We start from the raw sequence: 27,670 nt of genomic DNA on the forward strand, positions 1-27,670 counted from the left end.
CCGATCCCTCCGGTAGCAGCGCCCATGTGCTTTTCGATCTGTTCCAACTTGAACACTCAACCGGCGGGAGAGAGACAAGGGATCATGGAACTGGCAGCAACGCGGCCTCATTGCTGTATCATCATTAGACATCATCGACGTCGTCGGTCACGGCATTTCTTCCCATGAGCAACTCCATGTGTGCCACACCGACGTCCATCTGTATCCGTAGGCACGAATGATAGCGTACCTACACTACTGCGTACCCGTCCGCATCCACTGGATATCCCGGCCAACCCACACGCTTGCAGCAAGCATATCCAGGCGCATTGGATCCTTTCCATTGCACCCCTGGCCCCGGTTCGCCTTTACGTCCCCTCACTCCTCTAGCCAGTCTTCTGTCCGGCCCTAAACCAAAGGCAACGCCGCAACAACAACGTCCCCTGCCATTCCCGGCCCAGAAAGACGAGGACACACGCACATCTCAAGGCTCAACCCCTACCGCACGGCAACTGCCACACTACCTAATACGGGCCCCCTCGCCCTGGTCGTGTGTCTGTTGCTATTGCTTGCCAGAGAGCCCAGACGTCGTCATATTCCCCATAAACGCCCCCCCTACCCTTCAAGCAGAGGCAGTCGGGAGGAGAGAGAGGGAAAAAAAAAAAGAAATAGTGGCACGCGCGCCAACGAAAAGCTGACCGACTGGGCTGGACCCCGACTTGTTCTCTTTACGTCCAAGTAGCCGACCTGGACGACTACACTTCGTACCAGTTCCAGTTCCCACTGCCCAGCTGCCCTGTCCTTGGGGCCCTTGCTTCATCGCCAGGCCCAGCATCGAGACCAATTCTTCTCGTCTTTAGCTTGCGTCCCACCTAAGGTACGGTCCTCTGTACGAAGCACTCTATCTGTAGAGTCTACAGTACATATACACCCAAAACTAGTCGTCTCGTGTCTCCCGCCCCTCCTCATGCCCTGCCCAGGTACTTCCATCCAGGACCACCACAAGTACCTTTTCTTTGGCCTGGCCACTTTCTTTCGTCCAACCTCACCGTCCACGGCCGCGGCGCACTGCTTTCACGCCTAGTCCATCTGGCTGTCCGGGCTCTTCCTCCAGCCACTTGACCCAACTGGGACTGACACTGACGATTACGACGAGCAACAAGAAGAAGTCGACGCCCGTCCTTCTTGGCTCCAAAGCCGAAATACTGACCCTTTCCCCAATCCAGCCGAGCACCACAGACATTCAAGCATCCTTCAGTTGCAACTTCCTCCCAGGTCCAACTTTCCAAGGTCTTGCCGCTTGTCGTCCAGACTAAAAAAACCGTCTTCCCCAGGTCCATTTTCTGATCCCGGGCGTGATCTGCTTTTTCTTGGTCCATAATACCATTCATCTCTCTCATCTCTTACCCTCGGACCTTACCTCCCATCTCCCTCCCGTCTTGACGATTCCTCCTTGGTCCTTTTCGTCCCTTTGGTCCCTCTGTCCAACCTCGCCTTGCCTCGCTGGATCACGCCTTGACAGACAGGAACTCGGAATACAGAGTACGGAGTAGAAGAGAGCACCAAAGATTGCTTTCCAGACAGGATCCAGCGACACTCCAAGCAAACACAAGCCGTCTAGGCGTCCTCCACTCCCTCTCCCATCCCTCTCTCTTTCTCTTATTCCACCCCTTCATCACATTCTTCCCATAGCTTCTTTGACGCCCTCACCCTCTATTTGCACCCCAAAGAGAGACACCCCCAACAAGGCAGTCCACAATCCCGTTCTCCAAGGGACAGGCAAAAGACAAAAAACCAAGCAAAATAGGTCACTCAGACAAGTCCGCCGACGCCCAGTGATTCAGCCAGCTAGTCAGCCAGACCGCCAGCCGAAACCCACGAGTCGAGAGCCGGCACCATTGCGACACTACCGCCTGATTTCCAGACGGATTCTAACCCTGCGGCGGCCACTACTGCTTATTGCACCCACCGCCAAAAACAGTACAGCCTAACAAACACCAACCCATTCTTCTATCCTCCCAGGCTCCCCCTCCCCCCCTCGAGGCGCAAATGTTTACACAACCAGTCGCATCGCCACCGACCGTGGGCCCCGTGCCGACGTCTGTCACCAATCCCGCTTCACCCTCAACACGATCCAGTCGCCTGAGAGGCCTCAGCTATCTCCGCAGCTACACTCAAAATCATATTTTGTCCCGAGAACATAGCAGCCAGGGCTCCAACTCTCCAACATCAAACTCGCATTCTCACGTCGCCGCCCACTCCCACTTTCACCACAACACCGGCACCAGCCCGCACTCTCAGACCCAAACTCAAACTCAAAATCAAAACCACCACAGCAGTCGTTCGGGTTCTAGTCGCCCAACCCCCGGTCTGCAGCGTTCTCTCAGCTATTCGCCTACTTCAACCCCTCGTCGCTCCGACACCGACGCCCAGCTGAACCCTCTGTCGCTCGTCGCCTCCCTACAGGAGTCCCCATCATCGTCAACTTCCTCCGCCAACAGGGCTTCCACCACGCCCTCTTCACCAGCCGTCGAGCGCCCGGCAGTGGATGCACTCCCCTCTATTCTCGACGACGTCATTGCCAGCGGCAGCACCAGCAGCCATATACGGCAGCAATCTGACCAGCAGCCGCAGTTGACCAACGACGCTGAAGCCGCGAACATGACGAGAGCACGCGCCTCTACCACGGGCGATGCCCCTGTCGCAGCCTCCCCCGCGCCCGAAAATCTACCTTCGATCCGATTTTCTGCCTACTATGATCCCCGCGCGACACGTCCCAGCCTGACCTTCCCTCCTGTCTCGAGAACGCTGCCCTCAAACGGCGACATCATCAGGGTCGGCCGCTACTCTGAGCGGGATAACCAGCCTAGCATTCCCAACAACACCCCTTCGGCCGCGCCCGTTGGGTTCAAGAGCAAAGTTGTCAGTCGTCGCCATTGCGAATTTTGGTATGACGAAGGTAAATGGTACATCAAGGATGTCAAGAGCTCGTCCGGCACTTTCCTCAACCACATTCGACTTAGCCCTCCGGGAACGGAATCAAAGCCATTTCCCGTCAACGATGGCGACATTGTACAGCTTGGAATAGATTTCAAAGGCGGCGAGGAAATGATCTTCCGCTGCGTCAAGATGAGGCTGGAGCTGAATAGAGGCTGGCAGAACAAGTTGAACACGTTCAAGTAAGTTGAGCCAATTTCGACCGTATCCGTCCTTGCGCTTACATCATGCAGCATGGCGACGCACAAGCGCTTGCGGAACATGACTGCAGCCAACTCGGCGAATTCTTCGACGCAGGACTGCTCAATTTGTCTCAACTCTATCGCGGTATGTAGCCGCCGTGTGAACGGATCCCCACATTCCTTTCGGGCAAGCAAGCTAATTGTCTTGTAGCCGTGCCAGTGCTTGTTCGTGGCGCCTTGCTCGCATACCTGGCACTTCAAGTGCATTCGGTCTCTACTAAATTCTCCCCAATACCCCATCTTTGTCTGTCCAAACTGCCGCATGGCCGCCGACCTCGAAGCGGATATTGAGGACCCTGAGGAGGATTGGGAGCAGATGGAGGAAGATGAGGAGCCCGAACAAAAACAACAGAAGCAGGAGGAGAAGGAGACTCCTGCGGCTGTCTCGACCGCGCCCTTGGCAGCTCCCGCAGCCGTGGTAAGCTCGAGACCTCAACTCCCTGAGATTGGCACCGATGACGATGCCATGGACGACTTCACGGTGGCCTTGGATCGCGCCAGAACCGTCGCCGAAGCTCCAGAAGCAGCGCCGAGAACTGTGGCACCCCATACATCCATCCCACCTGTTCCGATCCCAGCAGTCGGCATAGCCCAGACAACTGCACCGCGAAGCGGTCGAGATACCCGCACTCCCTCACCCATTGGTAACCATTTGGTCAACGCTACTGAAGGTCCTATTACCCCGCGTAACGATGCTGGGCCATGGGTCTTTGACGGTAGTGCTGGGCGTCGTGCTGCCGAGGCATCGAGTGGAATGCGAAGCCTTGATGCTGCCGCCGAGATGGAGGTTGACCGGTAGAGCCGGTACAGACGTTTACGCAGAGGCATGGCAGGGAGAGACCGAACTACCGGCCTGAAGCATAGGTCAAGTTTTGTCCCCCAGGCATAGAGTGACGCACCCTCACGGAAACGTATGCGTCAACTACGAAGACGGCAAAAGACGGAGAGGAGAAATGCGTTATACGTTGCGCAGGATTCAGTGAATAAGTTGCATGAGCGAAGGCGTGGAACGGTGTATGGCGTTTGAATGCATTGTGGGTCGTTGTATGCCAGCCATAGCGAAGCAGAGCTATGGTGTTATTTCTCGACTCGGTTTACGGAGGCGGGCTCAATGGAAGGGCTGGCATTTTCTGTTTCAGTTACGACAGCGGCTTCTATATGAATCAGGGAGATCCGCAAGCCAGAAGACGGATTCATAGCATTCTTCTAATACAGAGTTGACGAGCGTTTAATACTCGCCTCATCAGTACAAGACGTGAAAAGGAGTGATTGGGTTACTATTCTCCGATTAATTACAACTTCGCATCTGCCGTATGTTAATGACTTACTCGCCAACTTGTGCAAATCTTTTTTCGGTGGATTGGATTGTGTGTTGAGCACTGCTTACGAGATCTCCGAGCCATGAGACGCAATTCGCGGAATACGAGCGGCGCGGCTCCTAAATGACGTCTCCTTGCTAGATGCATCGTCTGCAATCTGATTGGCCGAGCGCGATACCCCACAAAGACCGACTGTACCGGGACGATAAGGCGATAAGGGGCACCAAGAATTGGATGCGTCAACTCCCGTGAGCAGCGAACTTTTCCATAGCCTCGCCATCGTGCACCATCAACCAACGACCGCTAAGGGACCACCATTGATCGCACATAAGCCGACCGATCACCCGGTGTACAATCAAAGACCTCACACACGATGCTTCGATCATTAGCGACGCGCCTCCCGCGGCGCGCGGTCGCTTCGACAACCCCCCGTCTTACTACCAGTTTCCGCCCCTCTACCTTCACGCCCTCCTCACGCCGGGGTCTCGCGACGATTATCGAAGCCATTCCGAAAGAGCCGACAGAACTCGATGCCATCACGACCCTCCCCAATGGCCTGCGCGTTGCTTCTGAAGCGCTACCGGGTTCCTTCTCCGGCGTAGGCGTCTACGTTGATGCCGGCTCCCGGTACGAGGATGCCGGCCTGCGGGGTGTCAGTCATATCATGGACAGGTTGGCCTTCAAGTCAACGGGCAGCCGCAGCGCAGACGACATGCTCGAGTCGGTCGAGGCCCTCGGCGGCAACATCCAGTGCGCAAGCTCACGAGAGAGCATGATGTACCAGGCGGCGACGTTCAACGGCGCCGTGCCGACGACGATTGGGCTGCTCGCCGAGACGATCCGCGACCCTAAGCTCACCGAGGACGAGGTGCTCGAGCAGCTCGGCACCGCCGAGTACGAGATCAAAGAGATTTGGAGCAAGCCGGAGCTTATTCTGCCCGAGCTCGTCCACACGGCTGCTTTCAAGGACAACACCCTCGGCAACCCCCTGCTGTGCCCGGAGGAGCGCCTCGGCAGCATCTCGAGGGATACGATCAAGCGGTACAGAGATTTGTTCTACCGTCCTGAGCGTATTGTAGTTGCATTCGCAGGTGTCGAGCACACAGAGGCAGTCAAGCTGGCGGAGCAATACTTTGGCGACATGCAGCCCTCCTACCAAGAACCCACGCTCTCAAGGACAGGCTCAGAGACCTCCATTGGCTCCGCGGCCTCAGAATCCACTGACGCGTCCGCCTCCGCCTCCGCATCTTCCTCCCCAGTCCAACAACCCTCAAAACTCCTCTCCAAAGTACCCTTCTTCAAGAACCTCTCCACTTCAGCACCGGCCAACGCCTCCGTCCAGAGCGGCAGCGCATCGCAGCTCTACGGCATCAACTCACCAGCCCACTACACCGGTGGCTTCCTCTCCCTCCCGCCCCAACCCCCATCCCTGAACCCGAACCTCCCGACCTTCACCCACATTCACCTCGCCTTCGAGGGCCTCCCTATCTCCTCAGACGACATCTACGCCCTCGCGACACTGCAGACCCTCCTCGGCGGCGGCGGCTCCTTCTCCGCCGGCGGCCCCGGAAAGGGAATGTACTCCCGCCTCTACACAAACGTCCTCAACCAGCACGGCTGGGTGGAATCCTGCGTCGCCTTCAACCACTCCTACACCGACTCCGGCCTCTTTGGCATCTCCGCCAGCTGCATCCCCGGTCGCACGGCGAGCATGCTCGACGTCATGTGCCGCGAGCTCCGCGCCCTCACCCTCGACACGGGCTTCTCGGCCCTCAAGGCGGCCGAGGTCAACCGCGCCAAGAACCAGCTCCGCTCGAGCCTGCTCATGAACCTCGAGAGCCGCATGGTGGAGCTCGAGGATCTCGGCAGGCAGGTCCAGGTCCACGGGCGCAAGATCCCCGTCACGGACATGTGTCGCAAGATTGAGGCGCTGACGGTCGAGGACCTGCGCCGCGTGGCGCGTATCGTCGTCGGCGGGCTGGTCGAGAACCCCGGCAAGGGCAGCGGTGCGCCGACGGTTGTGTTGCAGGAGGCGCAGGCGCACGGCGTCAGTACGCATACTATCGAGTGGGAGGCGATTCAGAATACGATTTACGACTGGCAGTTGGGCAAGCGGTAAAAAGGTCCCAGAGGATGGTTTGTCTCGATAGAGTGTAGCGAATGTGGGCTGTGTTGGGATAGAGAGGTGGCACAGAAAGTGGCCATAACTTGTATCATAGAAGAGAAAGAGGCAGAAGAAACTCGACAAGTTTGGAAGGGTTGTTAGGGTGAAGTGTAAAAGTATTTAATGGCTGGCTATCCTCGAGGACACAGGGTGTGTTCTCTCAGCAGCAGTGTAGAAAAATATCCCTCTTTTTTCTTTCTTTCTGATCAAACAGAGAAAGTTTTATTCTGCTCGGTGACTAGAATTTAGTGACGAAGTTGCCTATCTAGTAAAACATTATACAATACGTTAAAATGATATAAGAATGTTTGAATAGTGTTTTGAATTTGTGTACATTGTAATATCTGTCTTTGTGTCGTCGTATTGTAAGGACACCCATCCACCATGTAATAGTTGTTGATGTATGTTTAGTCTAAGTAGGTATACGTCTTTCCTTCCCTCAAAGCAAGACAAAAAACGCCGATGACCCCATATCATCAGGCCGTAGCCGCTAAACTCCTCCCATAGAAAGACAAAGAAAAAGAAAGTCAGGGATGAGCAATAGTGTTGAGATCAGGAGTTCTATCCCAGTCCCAAAGTGTATGCTCAAGTCACGCCATCGTCCTCAAAGCTTCGATCGAATCGCCTCAAGCCGATACTTCACATCCTTGAGCGCCTTCGTAACAGGCTTCCAGTCATCAAACTGCCTCAGCAGCTCCTCCGTCTCAGACGACAGCTCAGTACGGACAAAGTCCTCTTCCAGCAGGCCGCGCATGATCCAGGGCAGGTGGTACGGGTTCGGGTTCGCGACAGAGGCCCCGGCTCCGGCACCTCTTGAGTCGCGGCGGTGGGCGACGGTGGCGACCACGTTAGGGCGCACGTCGGAGGTCTCGAGTGCGTGGGTGAGCGCGAGGTCGTAGACTTGATCGTCGTAGTAGAGGCGCGAGTGGCCTTCGCCCGAGTAGAGGCTGCCTGCTAGCGGCGTCGAAAGTTCTCTTATCAGTCCGTGGTCTGACACGCCTAGGTTGCGGAGTTTGAGGGCGAAGCCGACAAGGTGGGCGATGCTGTATGAATGTGTTAGTGTGGTGCATATGAAAGGCAGGGGTAGCGAGTTCGCTCACAAGTCTGGCGCGTGGATGCGGCCGTCAATGAACACAGCGCGGTAGATGTAAGGATGAGACGCTGGTGAGTAGATTGCTGACTCCATCGGCACGAGCTGGTCGTCAATGCTGCCGATATACGTGATTCTTGCGCCGTACTTCAGTACTTCTTTCAGGGAGTGCTCGTATCTCTTGGAAATTTCGCTATCTGGGTTCGAGAATTCCCACAACTCGTTGGCGGCTCCCATAAGGATTCCCATACTTGACTTGTAGTCTGGGAACGGACCCAGCGAGACTCCGGCTGCGCACGTCAGTTATCATTCTTAGATCAGGGGGTCTGGGAGTTAATGTCAATGACTCACCCATTGCGCAAACGCCGATCTTGGCATTCGTTATAATGCCCAGATCTATCAACTTCGCCAGGAGCATGACTCCTACAGGCACACCTTGAGAGTGACTGGCGACCAAAATGAGATCAGCGTTGCGAATGTGCTCGATCCAGTTAAGAAGAAGCTTCCACAGGTTGTCTACTCTGTCCGCAATCTTGCCGTCACCCTCCAAAGCGACCTTTTCAATTTCGCAGTCGGGACATCCGTGGGCATCAGTCCATCTCCTGATGGCTTCAGCGCCGAGGTTTGCGAATCGTAATGATGTTCCTGTCGGTTGACCGACCATGGGTCTCAGATACATCGCCGGGAAAAGTCCGTGTACGCCAATCGCGATAGCTTTCTTGATCTTCGGCGTTTCTTTTACCTTATAAACGTGATTCGCCGGGGGCTGCTGCGTGCGAAGCAACAAGGAGGTGATTTGTTTGATGATGGATGGGTTGTCTTTCATCCTATACGTACTCCCAAACGAGGGCAAGAGCAGGTTCGGAGGTGTCGCTTTCGAAAGTGTTTCTTGGCTCGGGCTAGCCTTTGGTGTGCCTGGCTTCAGGGGTGGTTCTTTGGGTGTCGTTTCCGCCAGGGAAGCCTTCGATGAGGCCACTGATTCCGGCCGATTGGGTGTCCCCGGTCTAGATGGTATATCTAGGTCCATCGACTGAGGGCGGTTTCTCTTACTCTTTCTTCCAAACGTTGATGGTGTTGACGCGGTACCCGCCTTGGTACTTTTGGACGACTTTGCATCTTTGGAGGTCTTGGTATTCTTCCCGTCTTTCGTTGCTTGGTCTGATTGTGATTGTTCGACACTGATTCCCGTGTGCTCTGGATGCGCTTCAGATCCCTGACCAATGACCGCAAGCTCGCCTGATTCTGGCTGCGCTGTCTGGCTTTTGCTCCCCTCGGCCTTCGGGCGAGTGTCTCTAGACCAGAACGCCCAAGTAGAACCGGCGGAGGGTGTCTTGGCAGGTTCTGGCTTTGGTGGTGGTGCGTCCTCCATGATCACGTCTTCGGGCTGCTTCACCGGCTCCTCGGGTGTCTTTGGTACCTCGGTGCTTTCGGTGGGCTTCGGGGTATCTGAGTCTGGAGGGTTCTCTGTCGCAGGAGCGTTCGAGTACCAGAAGCCAAACCAAGAATTTGTCGACGAGGGCGGGTTCGGCCCTGCGTTTTCGACGGGAGCCTCAGCGGATGGTGTCTCGGCTGGTGGTGCTGGCTGGAGTTCTGGCCCTGGCTCTGGTAGAGGATCTGCCTCTTTCGGTGTCTCTTCGACGGGCGTGAACGACTGTGTTTCTGTCACTGGGGCCCGTGCTAGCCACCCAAACCAGCCTGATGATGTAGCCGGTGGCTCGACGCCTTGCGCTTGCGGTTCTTCTATCGCCTTGCTCGTATCGTCGGCTGTTGCTGGTATTCCCACTACTGCCTTACTAGTCTCTGTCGATGGAGCCTGCGCTTTAGCAGCACTACCACCGTCCTTCTTGATCGTTGCGTCTCCTTCCGGCGTCGCAGCGCCGTCCTCGGGTATCTGTGGTAATGATGCTGATGAATCGGCCGGGCCGTCGAAACTCGCCGAGTCAATGCTCTTCTTGGTGTCGAATCTTCGAAAATCAGGAACACTGGAAGGCTTCGAAGTGCCTCCGAAGATGGTTTCTCTTGCCAGCTGAGTCGATGCGGAAGTCTTTGGGACGCGTGGCCAAGAGCCGTACCAACTGCGCGCCTTGCGGACCTGCATCTTGAATTTAGTCTTTGCGCCCTAACAACCTGCAGTGCACTGTCACAGAGAACCTACCTGTTTCTGTGAGTTCTGTGGTGTGTTCTTCGTCTCGCTGCCGCTTCTATCCCTCATCAGAGGCATCTCTCGCGTCGGGCGGTTCGCGGGTTCTGAGACGGCCGTGACCTGTGACGTAGCCGACGTTGGAATCGCAGGGGCAATTGCCGCAGGCGGTGGGCTTGATGAGCTCGGCGCAGATGGAGTAGTACGCTGGCGCTTTCGAGGAGACATGGCGGAGAAAAGGTTTAGTCGTGGGGGAAATTCGGGCGAACAGGTTGAAAGTCAATCTGCCGCATATTCGTTTTGAAGAATCAGTGTTGGAGGCTGGTAGGAAAATGACAGTAACTGGCCGTTGTTGTTGAATGAGTTGCCTGGGATGGTGGCGCCCACGTTTGGCGGGCGACCTGGGATCACTACCCAGGCGCAACCTGGCGCTACTCAGGTACTCTTTACAGCATGGTACTTTGGGTCGGGTGGTCTGGCGGCGGGTGCAGGCGGCCAACCCCTCCAAATGACACCCTGCTGATTAGATAAGGCACCTTAAGGTACCTGTCCCGCTGGTGGCCGCCACCTCGGCTTCCATTTCGTTGATGACCATTCCCCCCAGCACCCACCTGCAGTCGCCCTCTTTTTGGTGGAGGGTCCGATAAGCCATTCTCTCTTATCGTTATCGTTATCGCCTTGCATCCCGCGCCCAAAGGCGAAAAAAATGTTTTGAGTGGAGTAGTCGCAAAGAAAGGTCCCTGGGCCTTTTTTTTTTCTTCCTCTCCGACCTCAATATCGAGTCCAGGACTGTTGCAAGCAATTGCAACTGACTTTCGGGCACAACCACAACCATGAGCTCCCTCAAGCGAAAGGATGCCCCCGGGGGTACTCCTCCATCGAAAGCGGCAAAGGCCTCCAAGGTCTCTCGGCCGTCGAAGCGCGATACGCCCAGCAAGGACAAGAAGGACAGGAAGACGACTGAAGATGCTCCTGCGCCCCGGGCTCCCGCAGTCTCAGCGCTGCTCAAGGATGAAGAGCCTTTGTTCCCCCGTGGAGGCGGAAGTGTTCTTACGCCCCTCGAGCAGAAGCAAATTACCATGGAGGCAAAGGCAGACGCCGCAAAGGAAGAGGCCGAATTGTTCGACACGAATGTCAAGGGAAAGGCAAAGAAGGAGAAGAGGAGGAAAGCAAAGGATACCAAGGATACAAAACCCGCAAGAGATGAGGATGCAGTCAAGATTGAGGGTCTCAACTTCAAGGTATGGCCTTTCTGCCCCCATTGGAGCAAACGTAGCTAACACAGTGAAAAGCGATTGGTGAAGGGCTCTTTGGTGCTGGGTCAGATTAGCCACATCGACCCGGTCCAACTGACGATCGCGCTGCCGAACAACCTTACAGGAACCGTCTCGATTGCTGCGATCTCGGACACGATTAACTCCAAGCTCGAGAAAGACGCTGCCGACGAAAGCGAAGACGACGAGGAGGACGAAGACGATGAGGGCATTGACCTCAAGTCCATGTTCAAGGTCGGCCAGTACGTTCGCGCACAAGTTCAGTCGACCGCAGACGAGTCCGGCACCGGCAAGCCCAAACGCCGCATCGAGCTTTCCCTTCGGCCTACCGACGCCAACACAGGCATTTCCAGTGACGAGGTCGTCGGATACACAACTCTTATGGCATCAGTCACCAGCGTTCAGGATCACGGTTACGAGATGGACTTGGGTATTGAGGGCGATCTTAAGGGTTTCTTGGCTAAGAAGGAAGTCGGTCCCGACATGGATGAGGCCAGCTTGCGACCAGGTGCCGTCTGCCTGTGCGTCGTGAAGGCAGTCACCGGCATCATCGTCCAGCTGTCAACCGATCCTCTGAAGCTGGGCAACACCTCCCTCGTGGCGTCGAGCGCTCCGACAATCAACTCCTTCTTGCCTGGTTCCTTGGCCGACGTTCTGCTCACCGAGGTGACTAGCAGAGGTCTGCAGGGAAAACTCCTTGGCCACTTGCCGGTTACCGCCGATTTGATTCACTCAGGTGTTGGTCCCGATGGTGTTGACTTGGAAGCCAAGTACAAAGTGGGCAGCCGCGTCAAGGCCAGAATTATTTGCAACTTCCCTGCTGCGCGAGAGCCCAAGCTCGGTATGTCTCTGCTGCCGCACATCGTCTCTCTGCAGCCCAAGTTGTCCGGCAAAGGCAGCAGAGCCAAGGCTCCTCTTGACTTACTTCCCGTTGCTTCATTTGTGGAGGAGTGCACTGTGCGCCATGTCGAGCCTGAGATCGGTCTCTACGTTGACACTGGGGTTCCTGGCATTTCCGGTTTCGTTCACATCTCTCGCGTCAAGGATGGCAAGGTCGACGCACTGTATGAAGGCAGTGGCCCTCACAAGGCTGGCTCAACACACCGCGGCAGAGTCGTCGGATACAGCCCTCTGGATGCCATGTTCTTGCTGTCATTTGAGCAAACCATCCTTGACCAGCCTTTCATCCGCCTCGAGGATGTTCCCGTTGGAGAGGTAGTTTCTGGCAAGATCGAGAAGGTCATTATCGGCGAGAATGGCATCAGTGGTTTGATCGTAAAATTGGCTGAGGGCATTAGTGGTTACGTGCATGAATCACATTTCGCCGATGTCAAGCTTCAGCACCCCGAGAAGAAGTTTAGGGAGGGAGCCACCGTCAAGGCGAGAGTGCTTTCAGTGCGTCCACGAAAGCGCCAGCTCCGCCTTACCTTGAAGAAGACTTTGGTCAACTCAGATGCGCCGATCATCAAGAACCTCGAGGAGGTCGAGGTTGGTCTGCAAACTCCGGGAACAATTACTGAGATTGGCTCTGCCGGTGCCCAGCTCGAGTTCTTTGGCGGTGTCAGAGGGTTCCTGCCAGTGTCACAGATGAGCGAGGCCTACATCAAGGACCCTAGAGATCACTTCCGTACCGGCCAGGTTGTCAGTGTTCACGTCCTCAGCGTGACCCCTGAGGACCGCAGGATGATTGTTTCATGCAAGGACCCTTCGGCTTTCGGTCTAGACAAGCAGGCTGCGCTCAAGGCATTGAAGGTTGGCGACATCGTCTCTGCCAAGGTCAGCCAGAAGACGGAAGATGAGGTCTACGTTGATCTTGAGGAGAGTGGTCTCAAGGCCATCATCCGCACTGGTCACCTTTCGGATAAGTCTGCTAGCAAGACCCAGGCCGCTCTCAAGCGCATCAATGTCGGCAACACTTTGACGGATCTCATGGTCTTGGACAAGAACGAGCTTAGACGTGCCGTTATTCTTACCCAGAAGCCCAGCTTCATTGAAGCCAGCAAGAACGGCAAGCTTCTGACAAGCGTCGAGGATGCGACTCCCGGTGCCGTTGCGCCCGCCTACGTCCGCGAGATTGGCCCTCACGCTGTTTACGTTCAGTTTGGTGGCAATGTCACCGCCATCCTCCCCAAGAGCAAGTTGCCAAAGGATGTGCAAGACAAAGAGGCATTCGGCATGCGCAAGCACCAGAGCATCGAGGTCAAGATTCTGTCCTCCAACCCCGAGCAGAACCGCATCATTGTTGCACCAGCCTCGGCGGATGAGCCTGCTCCCACCGTATCAGAGTCCGCCATCAACTCTGTCGATGACAGCATCAAGACAGTCGATGATGTCGCACTCGGCACTATTCTCAATGCCCAGGTCATGTCCGTCAAGAACACGCAGCTGAACGTCAGGGTTGCCGACAACATTCAGGGCCGTATCGACGTTTCACAGTTCTTTGACAAGTGGGAGGACATCTCCAACCGCAAGAATCCCTTGCAGAAGGTCAAGGCGAACGAGATCATCCGCGTGCGTGCAATCGGCATTCACGACTCCAAGAACTACCGTTTCCTGCCTTTCTCCCACCGCTCCACACACTCCGTCATCGAATTTTCCGCCAAGAAGAGCGACCTGGAGACCGAAGAGGTCGAACTTCTTTCCTACGACACGATCAAGATTGGCTCTTCCCACGTCGCCTTTGTCAACAACCACGGCAAGAACTGCTTGTGGGTAAATATCTCACCCACTGTTCGCGGCAGAATCGGCATCATGGACGTTTCCGACGACCTCTCTCACGCTGGCAACCTTGAGAAGCACTTCCCCATCGGCTCTGCTCTCAAGGTTCGCGTGGTCTCGGTCGATGCTGAGAAGGGACACCTGGACCTGTCAGCTCGATCATCCACCGGCTCCACTGAGGTCACTTGGGACTCTCTCAAGAAGAACGTGGCTCTCCCCGGTAGAGTGACCAAGATCAACGATCGCTCCGTTATGATCAAGCTTAGCGAGTCTGTTTCTGGACCGGTTCACTTGGTCGATCTTTGCGATGACTACGACCAAGCCAACACGCTCAAGTACAACAAGGGCGAAATCATCCGCGTCTCCGTGGTGGAGGTCGACAAGAGCGACAAGAGACTCAGATTGTCAACCAGGCCCTCCCGCATCCTCAGTTCCACATCTCCTGTCGCGGATCGTGAAATCACCAGGGTGTCTCAGATCGCCTCTGGAGACATTATCCGTGGTTTTGTGAAGAACGTGACTGACAAGGGTGTCTTTGTGCAACTTGGAGGTACCGTCTCTGCTTTGGTCAAGATCGGCAACTTGTCTGATCGTTACATCAAGGACTGGAAGGGCAACTTCCAAGTTGACCAACTGGTGAAGGGCCGAGTGATCAACGTCGACGCCGCTACCAGCCAAGTCGAGCTTAGTCTCAAGGCCTCCGTGGTTGAGAACGACTACACGCCCCCTGTGACGTACAAGGACGTCAAGGAAGGCCAGATCGTCACCGGAAAGGTTCGCAAGGTCGAGGAGTTTGGTGCTTTCATCGTGGTCGACAACTCCCTCAACGTCAGTGGTCTGTGCCATCGCAGTCAGATGGCAGAGAAGCCTGTTGAGGATGCTCGCAAGCTTTACAATGAAGGCGATGTGGTCAAGGCCAAGATTCTCTCGGTGGATGAGGAGAAGAGACGTATCACATTCGGCCTCAAGCCTAGCTACTTTGAGGAGGACAGCGATATGGAAGACGTCGATGGAGGTGCGGATCTCGAGAGTGATGAGGACTCTGACGTTGAGATGGGAGATGGCGGCGCTCAACTTGCCATTCGCGGTACCGACAACTTGGAGGAGTCCGATGAGGAAGACGAAGATTACGAAGATGGGGACGAAGAGGAGGATGAGGATAGCGACGTGGATATGGACGAAGACGCGACGGCTAGCAAGGGTCTCAGCTCTGGCAAGTACGACTGGACTGGCGACGCATTTGACGACTCAGAAAACGAGTCAAAGGCCAAATCAAAGAAGTCAAAGACGACGGAGAAGAAGGAGAAGAAGAAGGGTGGCGAGATCCAGATTGATCGTACAGCCGATCTTGATGCTCACGGACCGCAAACCGCCACCGACTACGAGCGTCTCCTGCTGGGTCAGCCCGACTCATCCCAGCTGTGGATCGAGTATATGGCTCTGCAGATGAAGGTCAGCGAGCTGTCCAAGGCTCGCGAGACTGCTGAACGTGCCATCAAGACGATCAACATTCGGGAGCAGACCGAGAAGCTCAATGTCTGGATCGCCTACCTCAACTTGGAGGTTGCTTACGGCACCAAGGCTTCCACCGAGGAGGTCTTCAAGCGCGCCTGCCAGTACAACGACGAGCAGGAGGTTCACGAGCGTCTGGCCAGCATCTACATCCAGTCCGGAAAGCTCAAGGTAAGCAGCCCCGATATTCTATTGGAGTCTATCGTTACTAACGCACCCTCACAGCAAGCGGATGATGTCTTCCAATCACTAGTCGCCAAGTTCAAGTCAAAGTCACCAAAGGTCTGGGAGAACTACGCCCACTTCCTCCACGTGACGATGAACGAGCCCGACCGCGCGCGTGCCCTCCTGCCCCGCGCGACCCAAGCCCTTGAGGAGCGTCATACAGCGCAGCTGATGGCCTCCTTTGGCGCTCTCGAGTTCAAGTCGCCCAACGGCGACGCGGAGCGCGGCCGCACAACGTTTGAGACCATCCTGGCGACGTGGCCGAAGCGGTTCGACCTGTGGAACCAGCTGGCGGACCTCGAGATCGCGGCCGCGGAGCCGGACGCCACGGCGATCCGGGACGTGTTTGAGAGGGGCACCAAGGCCAAGGGCCTGAAGCCCAAGAAGGCGATGAAGTGGTTCAAGAGGTGGGCCGACTGGGAGGAGAAGATCAGCCCCAAGGGCCGGGACAAGGTGATGGCCAAGGCGCAGGAGTGGGTTGCCGCGGCGAAGGCCAAGAAGGGGGCTGCTGCTGAGGAGGACGATGAGGAGTGAAGAAGCTGAAGATTCCCGGATTGTCATCGAATCGCAAAAAAGGAAAAGTTTTTGGTTGGTAATGAAAAATCTTTTGGCATGGGGGGTCCAACTCATTGGCCGCCTCCCCTTGTTTGTACTTGGGCTATACTGAGCAGCTCTTCTTTTTTCTATGTGTCAATAACAGCACGAATGGGATAACACGAATATTTCCTGACCCGACCTGACCTGAAATCTGCCAACCCAATATTGCATGTATGGCCCGGCCTGCTTGGCTCCTGACACCGATGCTGACCGCCACCTGTAACTCACCTACTTTACATTGACCAAATGCAGCCTAGCTTCATGGGTTGGGTGAAAGAAGGATGCAACCTGCCCGTGATCGACGCCGGGGTTGAGGTGTGTTTCTGCTTCATTCTCCAGATGCCGATGAATGCGACCCCAAAGAAAGTCTATAAGTCTAGAAGTCTAATGTGACCCAAAACTTTACAGTCACCATTCGTGAAAGATTTTGCCTCTGGTCTCCCAAGTGTCAACTGTCTGTCAAGAGACTTTTAGACAGCTGAACTCATTCTCTCTAAAGAGTTAGCAAGATCAATAGTAGCGGGCTTGGCAGTGAGAAAAAGGGGGGCTTAGTTAGTCTTCATGGTCCGGCGACACAGCATCTCGGAGCTGCGTCTGCAGCCAAGCCAATGCGTCCCAATAGCTAGATTCCCAGCGCATCTCAGCATATGCAGCGCTCTGCAGGATTAAATCTTGGGGTCAAGAAAAGTAAGCTTATCTCACTCAGTGGGCTGAAGATGGGAGAGAAGATGTGAACGAATGAGTCCAGAAGAGGGCGGCGACTCAAGATGAGTGAGTGACCTTTTTCTTACCTTAGGTAATGAGGTGAAGGCAAAGTCAGCAGGAAACGGTGCGGCTGGACTGCCGTGCGCCACAGCTGAAAATAGATCAGGCCCGATTGGGACACATTCTTACAGTCGACCAAACGCTTACCTTTCTTTCCCCTCCTCTCATGTCTTTTGATGAACATGGCCAGACTTCATCCATCCGAACAACTCAGAATCCCAAGGTTCGCATGAATGTCGACTTTCATTGCTACGGCGTTTGAGAGTTCCCTCGTAAAAGAATCCTTCATAGACGAACACAGCTCTCTCGCACCTGGTTGGACTGAAGTGAAAACAAACTCGAGACCGGGTCGGCATGGAAACGAACGCCAGTCAAACAAGCTAACCTCAAGCCAGCAGCGGTACCTGCGTCGCCGAGGCTCGCGATATTGGGGGAGTTTGGGGGGGAAGGAGGCTCGTCCGAAGTCGTGCTTGATCCTTCGCGGGGTCGCAGCAGAGGTTGAACAAGCATGAGGCACCGTGCTACGGAAGCTTCTGCGCTGGATGCGATGGATGGGAGGCCGCGATTCCCTCCTGGGCCAACGACTCGGGCTAGAAGGGAAGAAACACAGACTCTCAGTTGCCTTCTACTGCCTCGTGCTCAATCTTTCTCACCCAGTCAGTGAGAAAGTGAGAGGGGTATTGAGCATGTAACGATGGGCGACGTGCAGATGCTCGTATATGTGCAGAACTGACATTTTCATCCGAGCGGTCGGTCCACCGTCCAACATCGGATATCGCCTCTTCAGGGCCCTCGTCCCAATCAGGAGAAAGGTAAAGGTAAGGATCGAAGAACCGCAGACCGACCTGCCAGTGCATTTGCGGCGCTCAATAGCGTCAAGCGGGAAAGGAGAAGGAATGAATGGGTGAGAGCGAGACGCACAACACCGAGCGGCCTTGGAAAACAAAGTCTAGCAAGCTGTTGATCTTGGCTCAGCGGACGGCGCTACGCGAGTCGCGATGCACCGCCTATCACAGCCTAGGCAACGGCCTCTCGGGTCTGTCTGTTCAACTGTCGTGTCTGGCTTGTTTCTGCCATGGTCTGACGGCTTTCACAAACAACCTTCTTTCTCTTCAAGCTTGTTCTTCCTTCTCTTAGCTCTTCCAGAGTACGCAGTGCAAGGAAAGGCCCCTTTTGCCCTGGCGATCTAGCTCCGTCTTTCTGTTTTGGCGCCGTGTACCAACACAAGAAGCTTAAACGCTCACCATCCAATCCCACGCCGTTGTTCTTGGCATGGCGTTTCCCATTGTGCCTAGTGGCATGCGATACGAAGAGTCAACCCCTGTCACCGGCGAGTCTGCGCACCGTGACACGGCCGGTGGACGCGGGGACCACGGACTTACACCTCGGGGTGGGGCGCACCGCATCTGTAGATGCATTTCCCATATGCCACATGTATGTGAGTCTATTGTTAGAGCCGGCTTAGCGTGCATTACAGCTCCGGTGCATGGGTTGGTGTCCTTATTTCAGACCTCTGGTTCCCTCCCCTGGGCCGTCAGACCGACCGCCGCTTCGGCGAATGATTATCAAGGAATATCTGCTGATGCCGGTGGCGGACGGTGCGGTGGTGATCACTGATGGGCCGCCCGAGGCCCAGGGCTAGGCCTAGGAAGGGCTAGGCATCGCGCTTCTTGTTCCTTCGTTGTCCCGTCTTCAAGTCCGGGGTGGCATGCTTTTCTGTTCCCTCGATCCTCCTCCCAGAGGGCTGAGTATCACACGCCACAGGGCCAAGCTGGCACAGCAAGGCAGGCGTCCGGAGAGTTGACAACAGGTATCCACGATCCGAGGCATCGAGCTACTCGTGTCGTGAGATCTGACTAGAGGATGTCGGTATCTGTTTAGACTCACACACCAGAGGGCTTGTCCCGAAGGAGCCATGCACGCTAAGAAGGCGAGTCCTTTTTTGGAGAGAGTACACGTCCGGGAGCCTCATGGAAGAAAGCTGGACAAGCCTAGTTCTAGCAAACTATGCTGTGATGGATGGCTCCTTGCCAAGAAACGAACGAAGATGATATAAGGCCATGATGTCCGGCTTCCATCTCCAATGTCATCTCCTCTCCATCAAGTCATTTCCTCTCTATCCCTTTTCCTTCTTTCCAAGGACCGTTAGTGTCATTGTCATTCGCTACTTCGACTTTAACTCCATTTTCTAATTCAGCACATTCGCTTCCGTCGATATATAAGTTACTATCATCATCAGCATCATGCATCTCACATCCGTCCTCGCCACCTCCCTAGCCCTGGTCTCCCTCCCAGGGACCATGGGCTACCCAGGCATGGGCGAGCAAATGGCCGAAATCATGGCCCGCAAAAGCGACGCCGGCGATTCCACGGAGCTCCTCGGCGACCTCGTCACTCTCAAGGACAAGGATCTCACCCCCGTAGGCAAGGACATCAAGAGGATGCTTCAGGGCAAAGGCGACCCAGAGTCCAACGACAGATACAGCAAGGTCCCCGACCTGACTTCGGACAAGTGCAAAAAGGACACCTGCTGCGTCTGGCGCTACGTCGCCGACGACATGTACCAGTTCATGGCCGGCAAGTCGGGCCGCTGCACGGGTCTGGCTCGCGCCGCCGTCCGCCTTGGCTTCCACGACGCCGGGACATGGTCCAAGGCCACGGCATCCCAGGGTGGCGGCGCCGACGGTAGCATTCTTCTTGCTCCGGGCGAGATTGACCGCTTCGAGAACCGCGGTCTGCAGGATGTTGCTGTCAAGTTCAAGGAGTTGTACGGCAAGTATAAGGGCATGGGCTGGGACATTGGCATGGGCGACTTCATCCAGGTACGTTTTCAAGATACTGAATCAACACTGAAATCCCCTTTTCAGTCTTTGCTAACCATGTGTACCAAATAGATGGGCGCAAACGTCGCAACAGTAGTCTGCCCTCTTGGCCCGCGCATCAAGTCCTACGTCGGCCGCAAGGACAGCGCCAATGGCTCCCCCGACGGCCTCCTCCCGAGCCCCTTCCAGCCCGCCGACCAGCTCATCCAGCTCTTCCGCGACAAGACCATCGGCCCGCACGGCCTCGTCGCCCTGCTCGGCGCTCACACCACCAGCCAGCAGAATTTTGTCAACACCACCCGCGCCGGCGACCCCCAGGACAGCACACCCGGTGTCTGGGACGTGCTCTACTACAAGGAGACGCTCAGCTCTAACTCGCCGCCTCGCGTGTTCAAGTTCCCCAGTGACATTGCCATCTCCCAGCACCCCGAGACAGCCAAGGAGTTCAAGGAGTTTGCTGGCCCTGGCGGACAGAACCACTGGAACGAGGTATGGTGACCCCCCCTCCCTTATAACTTGTGCGCTGAAAGCAAGATGTTAACATGGCTTGCCTGATAGGACTACGCTCGTGAATACATCCGCCTCTCTCTTCTGGGAGTCAACAACATCAACCAGCTCACCGAGTGCACCAAGGTCCTGCCCCCTGCTGTGAACGGCTTCCGCGCCGTCGATCAGTACAAGCTCGACAAGTGGCTAAACAGCGTCGGCAACAAGGGTGCTGCTAAGAAGGTTGCTGAGGATATCGAGAAGGGCGAGCCCGCTTCCGTTGAGGTTCCTCCTGTCAACAACCGTAACTAAATCTTTGTGGCTTGTTTTTAAAGTAATGGCGTCGGTATAGATTTGGCTTGAAAGATTAATGAGGGGGTTGCATATTACCAGAATCGGAGTTTTGGTACTCGGTCCTTGTTGACCGTTTGTATAAATGGAGCGTCTGATGACCTCACATATCATATAATAATTCAAACTCAACAGTATTTACGACACAGTCTCTTTCATACAGTGTATAGATGTTTGATAGCAGAACTATAATGTCGAGAATGTGCATCGGCCACTGACTCGGATCACGGCATGCCTGGAAAGCTTATTCCTTGAGCGACTCGTGGCAGAGCAGTGACCACGGTGCATATATCTGTCGGCTCGACGAGGCGTCAACTAGAATTGAGCTGTTGGAAAGACAAATTAGTAGGGAGAATCTGAATTATTGTCCAGAAAACCGTGGTACCGGATGTTGAAAATCCTCCTTTCAGCTGCATATCGACAGGCACCGGTGGGTCTTCGGACCTGACAGTGTTCGGACCGAGAACAAGCTGGACCCTTCAGTGTACTGTGTGACATCGACGTTGTTTTAAACTTTCAGCGCTGTCCTCAAGTGGCCTCTCATCCCGCCTACTTAGCCTTTGACTGAACAACATCTTCCTTAGACCTCAATGTCGCATGGGATACAATACCCATAGTACATCAATCCTAGAGATCGTCCCACCCAGCCCATTTATCCTTCGACCACCATCGAAATAATGGACTATCGCCTGGTCCTCTTCCTCTACCGCAAAAAGGATATTACACACGCTGAGTTCAGAGATCACTACGAGTACATACACATACCCCTCACCCGAGAACTCACCGGCTCCCGTTTCCCCTCCCTGCACTCGAGACGGTACATTGAGCGATCGCCAAAGGACGAGCCAACTGTTCTCATCGGGAAAAGCACCGGAGAGGAGCCTGACGCAGTGGTTGAAATTGGGTTCAAGAACGAGGAGGCGGCGCAAGCGTTTTTCGATGTGACCAACTATGGGGAGGTCGAGGAGAGGTTGCGGAAGGACAATGCGCAATTTCTGGACTGGGAAAGGCTGAAGATTATGAGGATTGGGGACACTTTTGAGACGCGCAGGGAGGACTGAGGCAAACAAAGTGCATTCATGGGTGGACTTTGTATCTTTGATGAGGTCATAACTCATGAAAGAATGATGTCGGCAATTTGTTCCGCCTATATGTCGACGCAGCTACTGAATCCTCCGCGACAGCTCTATTAATCCTGTTCTTGTTGCCTCCTTTTTCAAGGTTTTAGTTCGAACTAGGAGAACGGTCTTGACTGCTTCTGTTGAACACCTCTATACCATGGATTGAGTGTGCAAAAATACGCGTATTTCGTTAAGCCTCGCCATAACCTAGTGCCGTGTTCTACATAAAACGCGGGCACGTAAATGATTTTCTATACATAAAGACATGTCCGCAGCTCAATTTATCGATGTTGAATGTCCGGAAATATCTCTTTCTCTCTCTATTTATCTCGAACGTTGGCAATGGTTCGTGAGGTGCTCTTCTAGAAATACGCGTAAATTTGCAGGCTTGGCGTGGGGCGTTCTTGGATCCTGGAGGATTGCGTCTAGACGCTGTATTAATTACTCCAGCCTTCAACGAAGGCTAGCTTAGCATCATAGTCATAGAAAGAGCCTACGATGAGTAAACTATACGTTAGTCCGCAGACTAAATGATGCACGTAAGCTTTAATGGTCTTCAATTCTCTTGATCTGCACAATGTCTAAAGCCTCCGTAGCCTAAATGCACGTGGCAGTAAGAGCTAGTTGTGAGCTAGTAGCAAAATTACGCGTAAAAATGCTCTTCCATACATAACTTGAACATGATGCTTGTCGAGGTATCTCGAAAGCATCAAAACATATCTTCCCTCTAAGGCTACTCATTACGCCAATATGTCATCACGGCCTTTCAAGCTATTAGCTCATCAGTCCAGGGCGCAGATCCCAACTTGCTAGATGGCTGTGCACGCTCACGATGATGCTCCTTCAGAACAGTGTAGGTGGCAATATCAATTTCGGATTGACACAAGGCTGATAGAATCATCATAAATAGAAAGAATCTCTCCCGTCAGTTGGTACAAGAAAGACTTCATGCAATTCACAGCAAACTTCACTCCACCTTAATTGAACCTCTTGTACCAGAAGCTCTCAAACTCATCATGATGCTTTCTCATCTAACCCTACCGTCAGCGGGCATTACGACTGCCACACTACTGCTGCTGTTTAGCGGTGCGCAAGGGCAACAAATGATTGCGAATAACGGCATCCAAGGCCCCTCTGGCTTCCCTGCAGTCCGCAACCCTTCCCCAAGTAAAGCGTCCCGATCATCTTGGACTAATTTGTGTTTAGTGTGACGCCCTTGTGGCCGCCAACTTATCCCACGCCATTCACTTTCCGTCTTCTCCTCTCTACCAAACCCTCGTTCAGAACGGCTCTTACGCTATCTCCACGCGAAAACAACCTTGGTGCTTCGTTCTTCCGAGCACCGCCGCTGAGGTTTCCAAAACTCTTACCGCTCTTCACTCCGCCGGTGATGGTGCTGGAGATTGGCATGTGGCCATCCGCAGCGGCGGACACGGGGGTGATAATCAAAACAACATTGTCGACGGTGTGACCATCGACTTGACCCACCTCAACACCACCACGTACGACGCAGCTACCAACGTCGCACACGTCGGGACCGGGGCGCGATGGGGTGCTGTGTACGCCGCGTTAGAAAAGGACGGAGTCTTGGTGACGGGCGGAAGAGAATCTGTCGTAGGCGTGGGCGGACTTCTTCTCGGCGGTGGCATCTCGTGGTACACGGCGCGTACGGGCTTCGCATGCGACAGTGTCGTCAACTACGAGGTGGTCCTAGCGAGCGGGGAGATTGTCAATGCCAACGCGTCGGCTAATGCGGACCTATGGCGGGCTCTGAAGGGAGGCAGTAGCAACTTTGGTATCGTCACTCGCTTCGATCTCGCAGCGTTTCCGGCTGAGAATTTGCACATGGAGACGAAGACCTTTAGCCGAGAGCACGCTGGTGAGCTCGTTGATGCGGTTGCTCGATTCGCCGATTTGGATCGGTCGTTCCAGGACAATGCGGTGCTCCTTGTCGTCACCTACGATCCAGAGAAGGAAGACAGCGTCTGGAGGGCGACTAAGGTCAACACCATGAACAAGGCTAACAGTACAGCATTCGACGCATTCGATAGCATCCCGACGTCAGCACCAACTATGGAGAAGTCGGTGACGCTTGTCGAGGCTGCCAACAGCACCGCGCTGTCCGGCAAGAACCGGTAAGTTGAATAATTAGAAGACGTCCAGTCACATTAATACGAAGTCAAGAGTTGCTAATGATTTTCCTCCTAGAAACGCTGGAGCTGGGGCTTTGACCGCAGTCAACGATCCAAGAGTCTTGCGGTACTGCATCGAACAGCATGAGGGCCTCGTCGCCGACATGAAGGCTCTCCTCGGACCAAAGAACTTTACCACGATTCTCGACTTCCAACCAATCCCGTCATACTTTGCGGACATCGGCGTGCAGAAGGGGGGCAACATGCTCGGACTCGAGCGAGACTCGCGCAACAAGGTTCTTTTCGTCATGGGAGTGACTCTGCTAGGATCAAACAGCGAGGAACTCTTCCCACGGGTTTATCAGCACGTTGCAGCCGCGAACAAGAGAATTGAAGATTTCTCCAAGTCTATTGGTAGCGATACTGAGCTCAGATACCTTCCGTATGCGGACTCTCGGCAAGATGCAATTGGAAGTTACGGAAAAGCCAATGTGGAGCACATCCGAAAAGTTGCGGAGGAGTATGATCCTGAGGGCTTCTTCCAGTACAGGGTTCCAGGCGGCTTCAAGATCAGCCGAGTTTGAATGGAATTCTGATATCGAATTTAGACGCAAAGAGAAGAGATAGACTGGTTCGCGTATATGATTCTTTGTTTTCTATTGTTGCTTTTTCGATTATTACGTAGATAGGTTTGTGCTCTTAGATGAAACGGTTCGCTCATATAAATCAACTGTGTGAAAAGCAGCGCACTTTGTGCTATGACCACCGACCAAAAACCCATGCGTGACTAGCCCGCGAATTATTATGCATGATTCAATCAAATCTGTAAGAGTCTGTCATTCTGGTCGGGCCAAAATCGAGAGACGTTTGCATCCCGTCATTGTACCACACCTGACCTCTCGGCCACTCCGCCTCCTGAATATTCTGGGCATGGCGTGGTATGATAGCTGGAGGGAAGCCGACCATGGAAGGCGCGTGATCTTGAGCAAGCAGGTATCCAGCCCCGTTGCCGGTCTCTGCGTTGCCAGCCATCATCGCCGGACTCCAGGGTACATTTGCTGGATGTGGGTTGCACCCACAGGCTGAGTACTGGGGAGATGGATAGAAGTTCCACGAGGGATTCGGCCGTTGATATACGACATCCTCGTTGCAGCTCGAGTAGAGAGGGTCTTGATAGAAGCCCTGCGGCTCTTCGTACTCGTATTCCGGTTGATTGGTCGGGAATGCCAACTGCTCACTGGCTTGGCTCTCGTAAAACAGCTCATTCGATTTATTGAGCTGGCGTGTCGTATGATGCATGTAGTCAGGGGAAGATTGACGGTCCGCTATCGTTTGTGTGGGGCTCGTCGTATCATTATCAACATGTTCTGGCATTGAAATCGGACTCGTCATGGGGCTGTCGTCTTTCGAAGTGTTCGTAAGTTCCTCCAAGGACGCGTCGGATTCCTCCCCAGACGCCGAGTCGTGGTAGATCTTGTGATGCTGAATCAAAGCCACCTTGCGACAGAAACTGACTCCCTATTAGCTGGAGTCCATGTCGTTGCGGAAGTCAAAAATTATTACTCACCTCTTACGACAGGTTTCAACAGCGCACGTATACGGACGCTTGCCCAAATGCACCCGACGATGACGCGAAAAACTCGACGACTTGAGATCATTAGAGTCCAAATCCCATTCCTGATTATGCCAAGTATTGACTCACATCTGCGAACCGTTTATAGCATCCAGGATATTGGCATTCGTATGGCTTTTCACCAGTGTGCGTACGGAGATGTACAGTCAATGCACTTCTTTGGATGAAACTCCTTTCGCAGCCAGGTGCTGGGCATGGATACGGCCGCTCATTGGTATGAATTCGGAAATGTCTGATGAGGTCCGACTTGCGGTTGAATCCCTGGGGGAATACGCTGGTAAGTATGATATCCTTCAGAGATTGACAACCTTCTGATGGTACTGAGGGTTCCGGGAAGCACTAGACATTACCTTCTCGCAGGTCTTCCAACTGCAGTAGAAGCGACGGAAGCGCTCCTTGTTGTTGACAAGTTCAGTGATTTCCATTTTCCTCGCGGGCAATGCCTCTGGGTTGCTGATGGTGAAGGTTGGCTGCCCAGTTAAACAGAGGGAGACAACTCTTTCGGGTTGATTGTTTCCGAGTTTCGGCTCCGACGGTTCGTCTAATAACGAACTAAGGTGAGCGGGTGTTATAAGCGCGTTTTGGCGAAGCCCATAACCTGGAGTTCGATGATAGACTACACCGGTATGATGGAAGTTGGATCAAAGCGTACGTCGTTTGTTGAAGAATGTGCGATTTGAAGATGCAGAGAGATGCGTAAACGGCAAGGTGACTTTTTAGCTTGGGTTGGGGGCGTGTGTCTGTAAATGACACCGTCAAATAGAAAGATCAGGAAGGTAGCGGTCTGAAGGAGATTCGGCCTAGTAGCTGAATCGTATCCGTTGACACCCATACTTTAGAGAAGGGGCATCATCGCATCTTTTAGCGTGAAGCTTTCATTATGTAGGTGGAAAATCCTCGGTCAGGCTTGCAGGATGCCTTTCAGTGTCTAGACCAAAATAGTCGTGCCGCAGTGTAGCATCGTCGTTGGATCCTTGAGAGATGGTCCAAGCTTAGAGTGAAAACCCCCTGGACATCCAGGGCTGCTCAAGGCAAAGCATTGGAGATCATTTCAGTTCTCGTCATTCCGGTGAAGGTGTGGCATGCAGCCCGACATCTGCGGGGGCTGCGTTGTTGCGAGTGGCGACGAAGGTTTCCCTTGCCCTGCGTTCAGATGTCGCCATTACGGATAGAAAACAGAGTATTACAAGTTTTCCGTGCCATTTGATAAGGCATGGGCGTCGTGGGTCGCTGCATGGGATATCCAGAAGTCGACTGGGGATGTCTGGAAGCATGGGGTAATTTGTAGCGTACCCTACAGAAACCCATTAGAGTTTGGCCCAAGCTGGAAGCGGGGGCAGTCTGGATGTGCTTCGAGGATCTTGGCCCTTGGTTCCTAGTGATTGCATCCCTCGTGACCAATACGGACTGCACAAACCCTAGTCTAGCCGATGTGATCTACGGGCTTGGGTAGCAAGCATTTCCTCTCACAGTTTCATATTAGGGCTTAGTGTGAGAGGATGAAAAAGTGTCACAGTGTCTTCTGTCTCACAGAATCGTTCGAGTTTTCGGTTCAGCACCAAAAACTAGTGAAGAGATCATCTGCAGTCCAGGACTCAGCTTTGCTTTTTCTGATCCGCTCAAAACCGCTGTTTTCCGCCAAAGGCTGCCTCTCTGCCTTCACCGTTCTGCCGACTACCTACCGCCATGCCCTTGATATGACTTGCTGATGGGGCTACCAAGAGAGTTTGGATGATTGACGGATCGCCATTCCTACGGGTGGCCCGGCCGGCGGATCCGCGTGTCTTGCTGCCCTAGGGGCCCAATTCCTCCCCTGTGATTTGTTCTTCCCATGGTAGTTCCATGGTAGATAACTGTTTGGTATCGACCGGTCTCGAATCTGTGCTCGTTATCAATCTTTAAATTAGACTAAGTAGCTAAGACGTCTCATATCTCTTGAAAGCCGTGCCATATCCGTACTGGCGGTAAGTGGGATTCCACGGGACTTGTGGCGGTTTCCCCGGGATCGAGAGGCCGTGCCCAGAGATGTTCCGGCGACTGACGACAGTCCTTGCCCCGGATACAACTCGGAATCGGGATCGGGGGTGCGACGCGGAATGCCAC

At 54.2% G+C, this 27,670-nt stretch overlaps 8 protein-coding genes across 8 annotated transcripts; 6 read left to right on the forward strand and 2 right to left on the reverse strand.

Moving 5' to 3' along the window:
• The first annotated feature begins 185 nt into the window (after nt 1-185).
• On the forward strand, nt 186-4,456 carry HER10_EVM0012834 (FHA domain-containing protein). Its single transcript, XM_035482216.1, has 3 exons — nt 186-3,158; nt 3,210-3,303; nt 3,370-4,456. Exons 1-3 carry the CDS (start codon nt 2,029-2,031, stop codon nt 4,015-4,017), a joined length of 1,872 nt encoding a protein of 623 aa, XP_035328648.1. The 5' UTR covers nt 186-2,028; the 3' UTR covers nt 4,018-4,456.
• A 336-nt stretch (nt 4,457-4,792) lies between these two features.
• HER10_EVM0011455 (insulinase) lies at nt 4,793-6,867 on the forward strand. The gene has a single exon (XM_035480888.1). It carries the CDS (start codon nt 4,911-4,913, stop codon nt 6,654-6,656), a length of 1,746 nt encoding a protein of 581 aa, XP_035328524.1. The 5' UTR covers nt 4,793-4,910; the 3' UTR covers nt 6,657-6,867.
• Nucleotides 6,868-7,047: 180 nt separating this feature from the next.
• On the reverse strand, nt 7,048-10,372 carry HER10_EVM0006378 (uncharacterized protein). Its single transcript, XM_035475964.1, has 4 exons — nt 9,947-10,372; nt 8,143-9,883; nt 7,802-8,081; nt 7,048-7,744 (listed from the first exon to the last, which is right to left on the reverse strand). Exons 1-4 carry the CDS (start codon nt 10,157-10,159, stop codon nt 7,306-7,308), a joined length of 2,673 nt encoding a protein of 890 aa, XP_035328084.1. The 5' UTR covers nt 10,160-10,372; the 3' UTR covers nt 7,048-7,305.
• A 392-nt stretch (nt 10,373-10,764) lies between these two features.
• Nucleotides 10,765-16,352, forward strand: HER10_EVM0002013 (S1 RNA binding domain-containing protein; the record flags this gene model as incomplete). The annotated part of the gene is made up of 3 exons (XM_035471742.1): nt 10,765-11,172; nt 11,224-15,606; nt 15,661-16,352. The coding sequence occupies 3 exons, from the start codon at nt 10,765-10,767 to the stop codon at nt 16,192-16,194; spliced, it is 5,325 nt and encodes a 1,774-aa protein (XP_035327652.1). The 3' UTR covers nt 16,195-16,352.
• Nucleotides 16,353-18,677: 2,325 nt separating this feature from the next.
• Nucleotides 18,678-20,816, forward strand: HER10_EVM0001480 (peroxidase). The gene is made up of 3 exons (XM_035471225.1): nt 18,678-19,844; nt 19,917-20,333; nt 20,403-20,816. The coding sequence occupies exons 1-3, from the start codon at nt 19,266-19,268 to the stop codon at nt 20,640-20,642; spliced, it is 1,236 nt and encodes a 411-aa protein (XP_035327610.1). The 5' UTR covers nt 18,678-19,265; the 3' UTR covers nt 20,643-20,816.
• A 542-nt stretch (nt 20,817-21,358) lies between these two features.
• On the forward strand, nt 21,359-21,742 carry HER10_EVM0008754 (HypE protein; the record flags this gene model as incomplete). The annotated part of the gene is made up of 1 exon (XM_035478264.1): nt 21,359-21,742. One exon carries the CDS (start codon nt 21,359-21,361, stop codon nt 21,740-21,742), a length of 384 nt encoding a protein of 127 aa, XP_035328286.1.
• Nucleotides 21,743-22,821: 1,079 nt separating this feature from the next.
• On the forward strand, nt 22,822-24,518 carry HER10_EVM0008739 (FAD binding domain-containing protein; the record flags this gene model as incomplete). Its single annotated transcript, XM_035478249.1, has 3 exons — nt 22,822-22,950; nt 23,009-23,937; nt 24,011-24,518. 3 exons carry the CDS (start codon nt 22,822-22,824, stop codon nt 24,516-24,518), a joined length of 1,566 nt encoding a protein of 521 aa, XP_035328284.1.
• Nucleotides 24,519-24,632: 114 nt separating this feature from the next.
• On the reverse strand, nt 24,633-25,992 carry HER10_EVM0009218 (uncharacterized protein; the record flags this gene model as incomplete). The annotated part of the gene is made up of 4 exons (XM_035478711.1): nt 24,633-25,444; nt 25,502-25,581; nt 25,637-25,828; nt 25,918-25,992. The coding sequence occupies 4 exons, from the start codon at nt 25,990-25,992 to the stop codon at nt 24,748-24,750; spliced, it is 1,044 nt and encodes a 347-aa protein (XP_035328325.1). The 3' UTR covers nt 24,633-24,747.
• Nucleotides 25,993-27,670: the final 1,678 nt, after the last annotated feature.

Source organism: Colletotrichum scovillei (genome assembly GCF_011075155.1).
Source record: "Colletotrichum scovillei strain TJNH1 chromosome Unknown Contig00010, whole genome shotgun sequence".
Lineage (NCBI taxonomy): Eukaryota > Fungi > Ascomycota > Sordariomycetes > Glomerellales > Glomerellaceae > Colletotrichum > Colletotrichum scovillei.

What these genes read in the sequence shown, in the direction of transcription:
- HER10_EVM0012834 (XM_035482216.1), top strand. Translation starts at nt 2,029, where the DNA reads ATGTTTACACAACCAGTCGCATCGCCACCGACCGTGGGCCCCGTGCCG. An exon ending in AACAAGTTGAACACGTTCAA is followed by an intron (nt 3,159 to 3,209) that starts GTAAGTTGAGCC and finishes TACATCATGCAG; the next exon opens with CATGGCGACGCACAAGCGCT. An exon ending in TTTGTCTCAACTCTATCGCG is followed by an intron (nt 3,304 to 3,369) that starts GTATGTAGCCGC and finishes ATTGTCTTGTAG; the next exon opens with CCGTGCCAGTGCTTGTTCGT.
- HER10_EVM0011455 (XM_035480888.1), top strand. Translation starts at nt 4,911, where the DNA reads ATGCTTCGATCATTAGCGACGCGCCTCCCGCGGCGCGCGGTCGCTTCG.
- HER10_EVM0006378 (XM_035475964.1), bottom strand. Translation starts at nt 10,159, where the DNA reads ATGTCTCCTCGAAAGCGCCAGCGTACTACTCCATCTGCGCCGAGCTCA. An exon ending in CACAGAACTCACAGAAACAG is followed by an intron (nt 9,884 to 9,946) that starts GTAGGTTCTCTG and finishes TTCAAGATGCAG; the next exon opens with GTCCGCAAGGCGCGCAGTTG. An exon ending in CGCATCCACGCGCCAGACTT is followed by an intron (nt 7,745 to 7,801) that starts GTGAGCGAACTC and finishes ACATTCATACAG; the next exon opens with CATCGCCCACCTTGTCGGCT.
- HER10_EVM0001480 (XM_035471225.1), top strand. Translation starts at nt 19,266, where the DNA reads ATGCATCTCACATCCGTCCTCGCCACCTCCCTAGCCCTGGTCTCCCTC. An exon ending in GCATGGGCGACTTCATCCAG is followed by an intron (nt 19,845 to 19,916) that starts GTACGTTTTCAA and finishes TGTACCAAATAG; the next exon opens with ATGGGCGCAAACGTCGCAAC. An exon ending in GACAGAACCACTGGAACGAG is followed by an intron (nt 20,334 to 20,402) that starts GTATGGTGACCC and finishes CTTGCCTGATAG; the next exon opens with GACTACGCTCGTGAATACAT.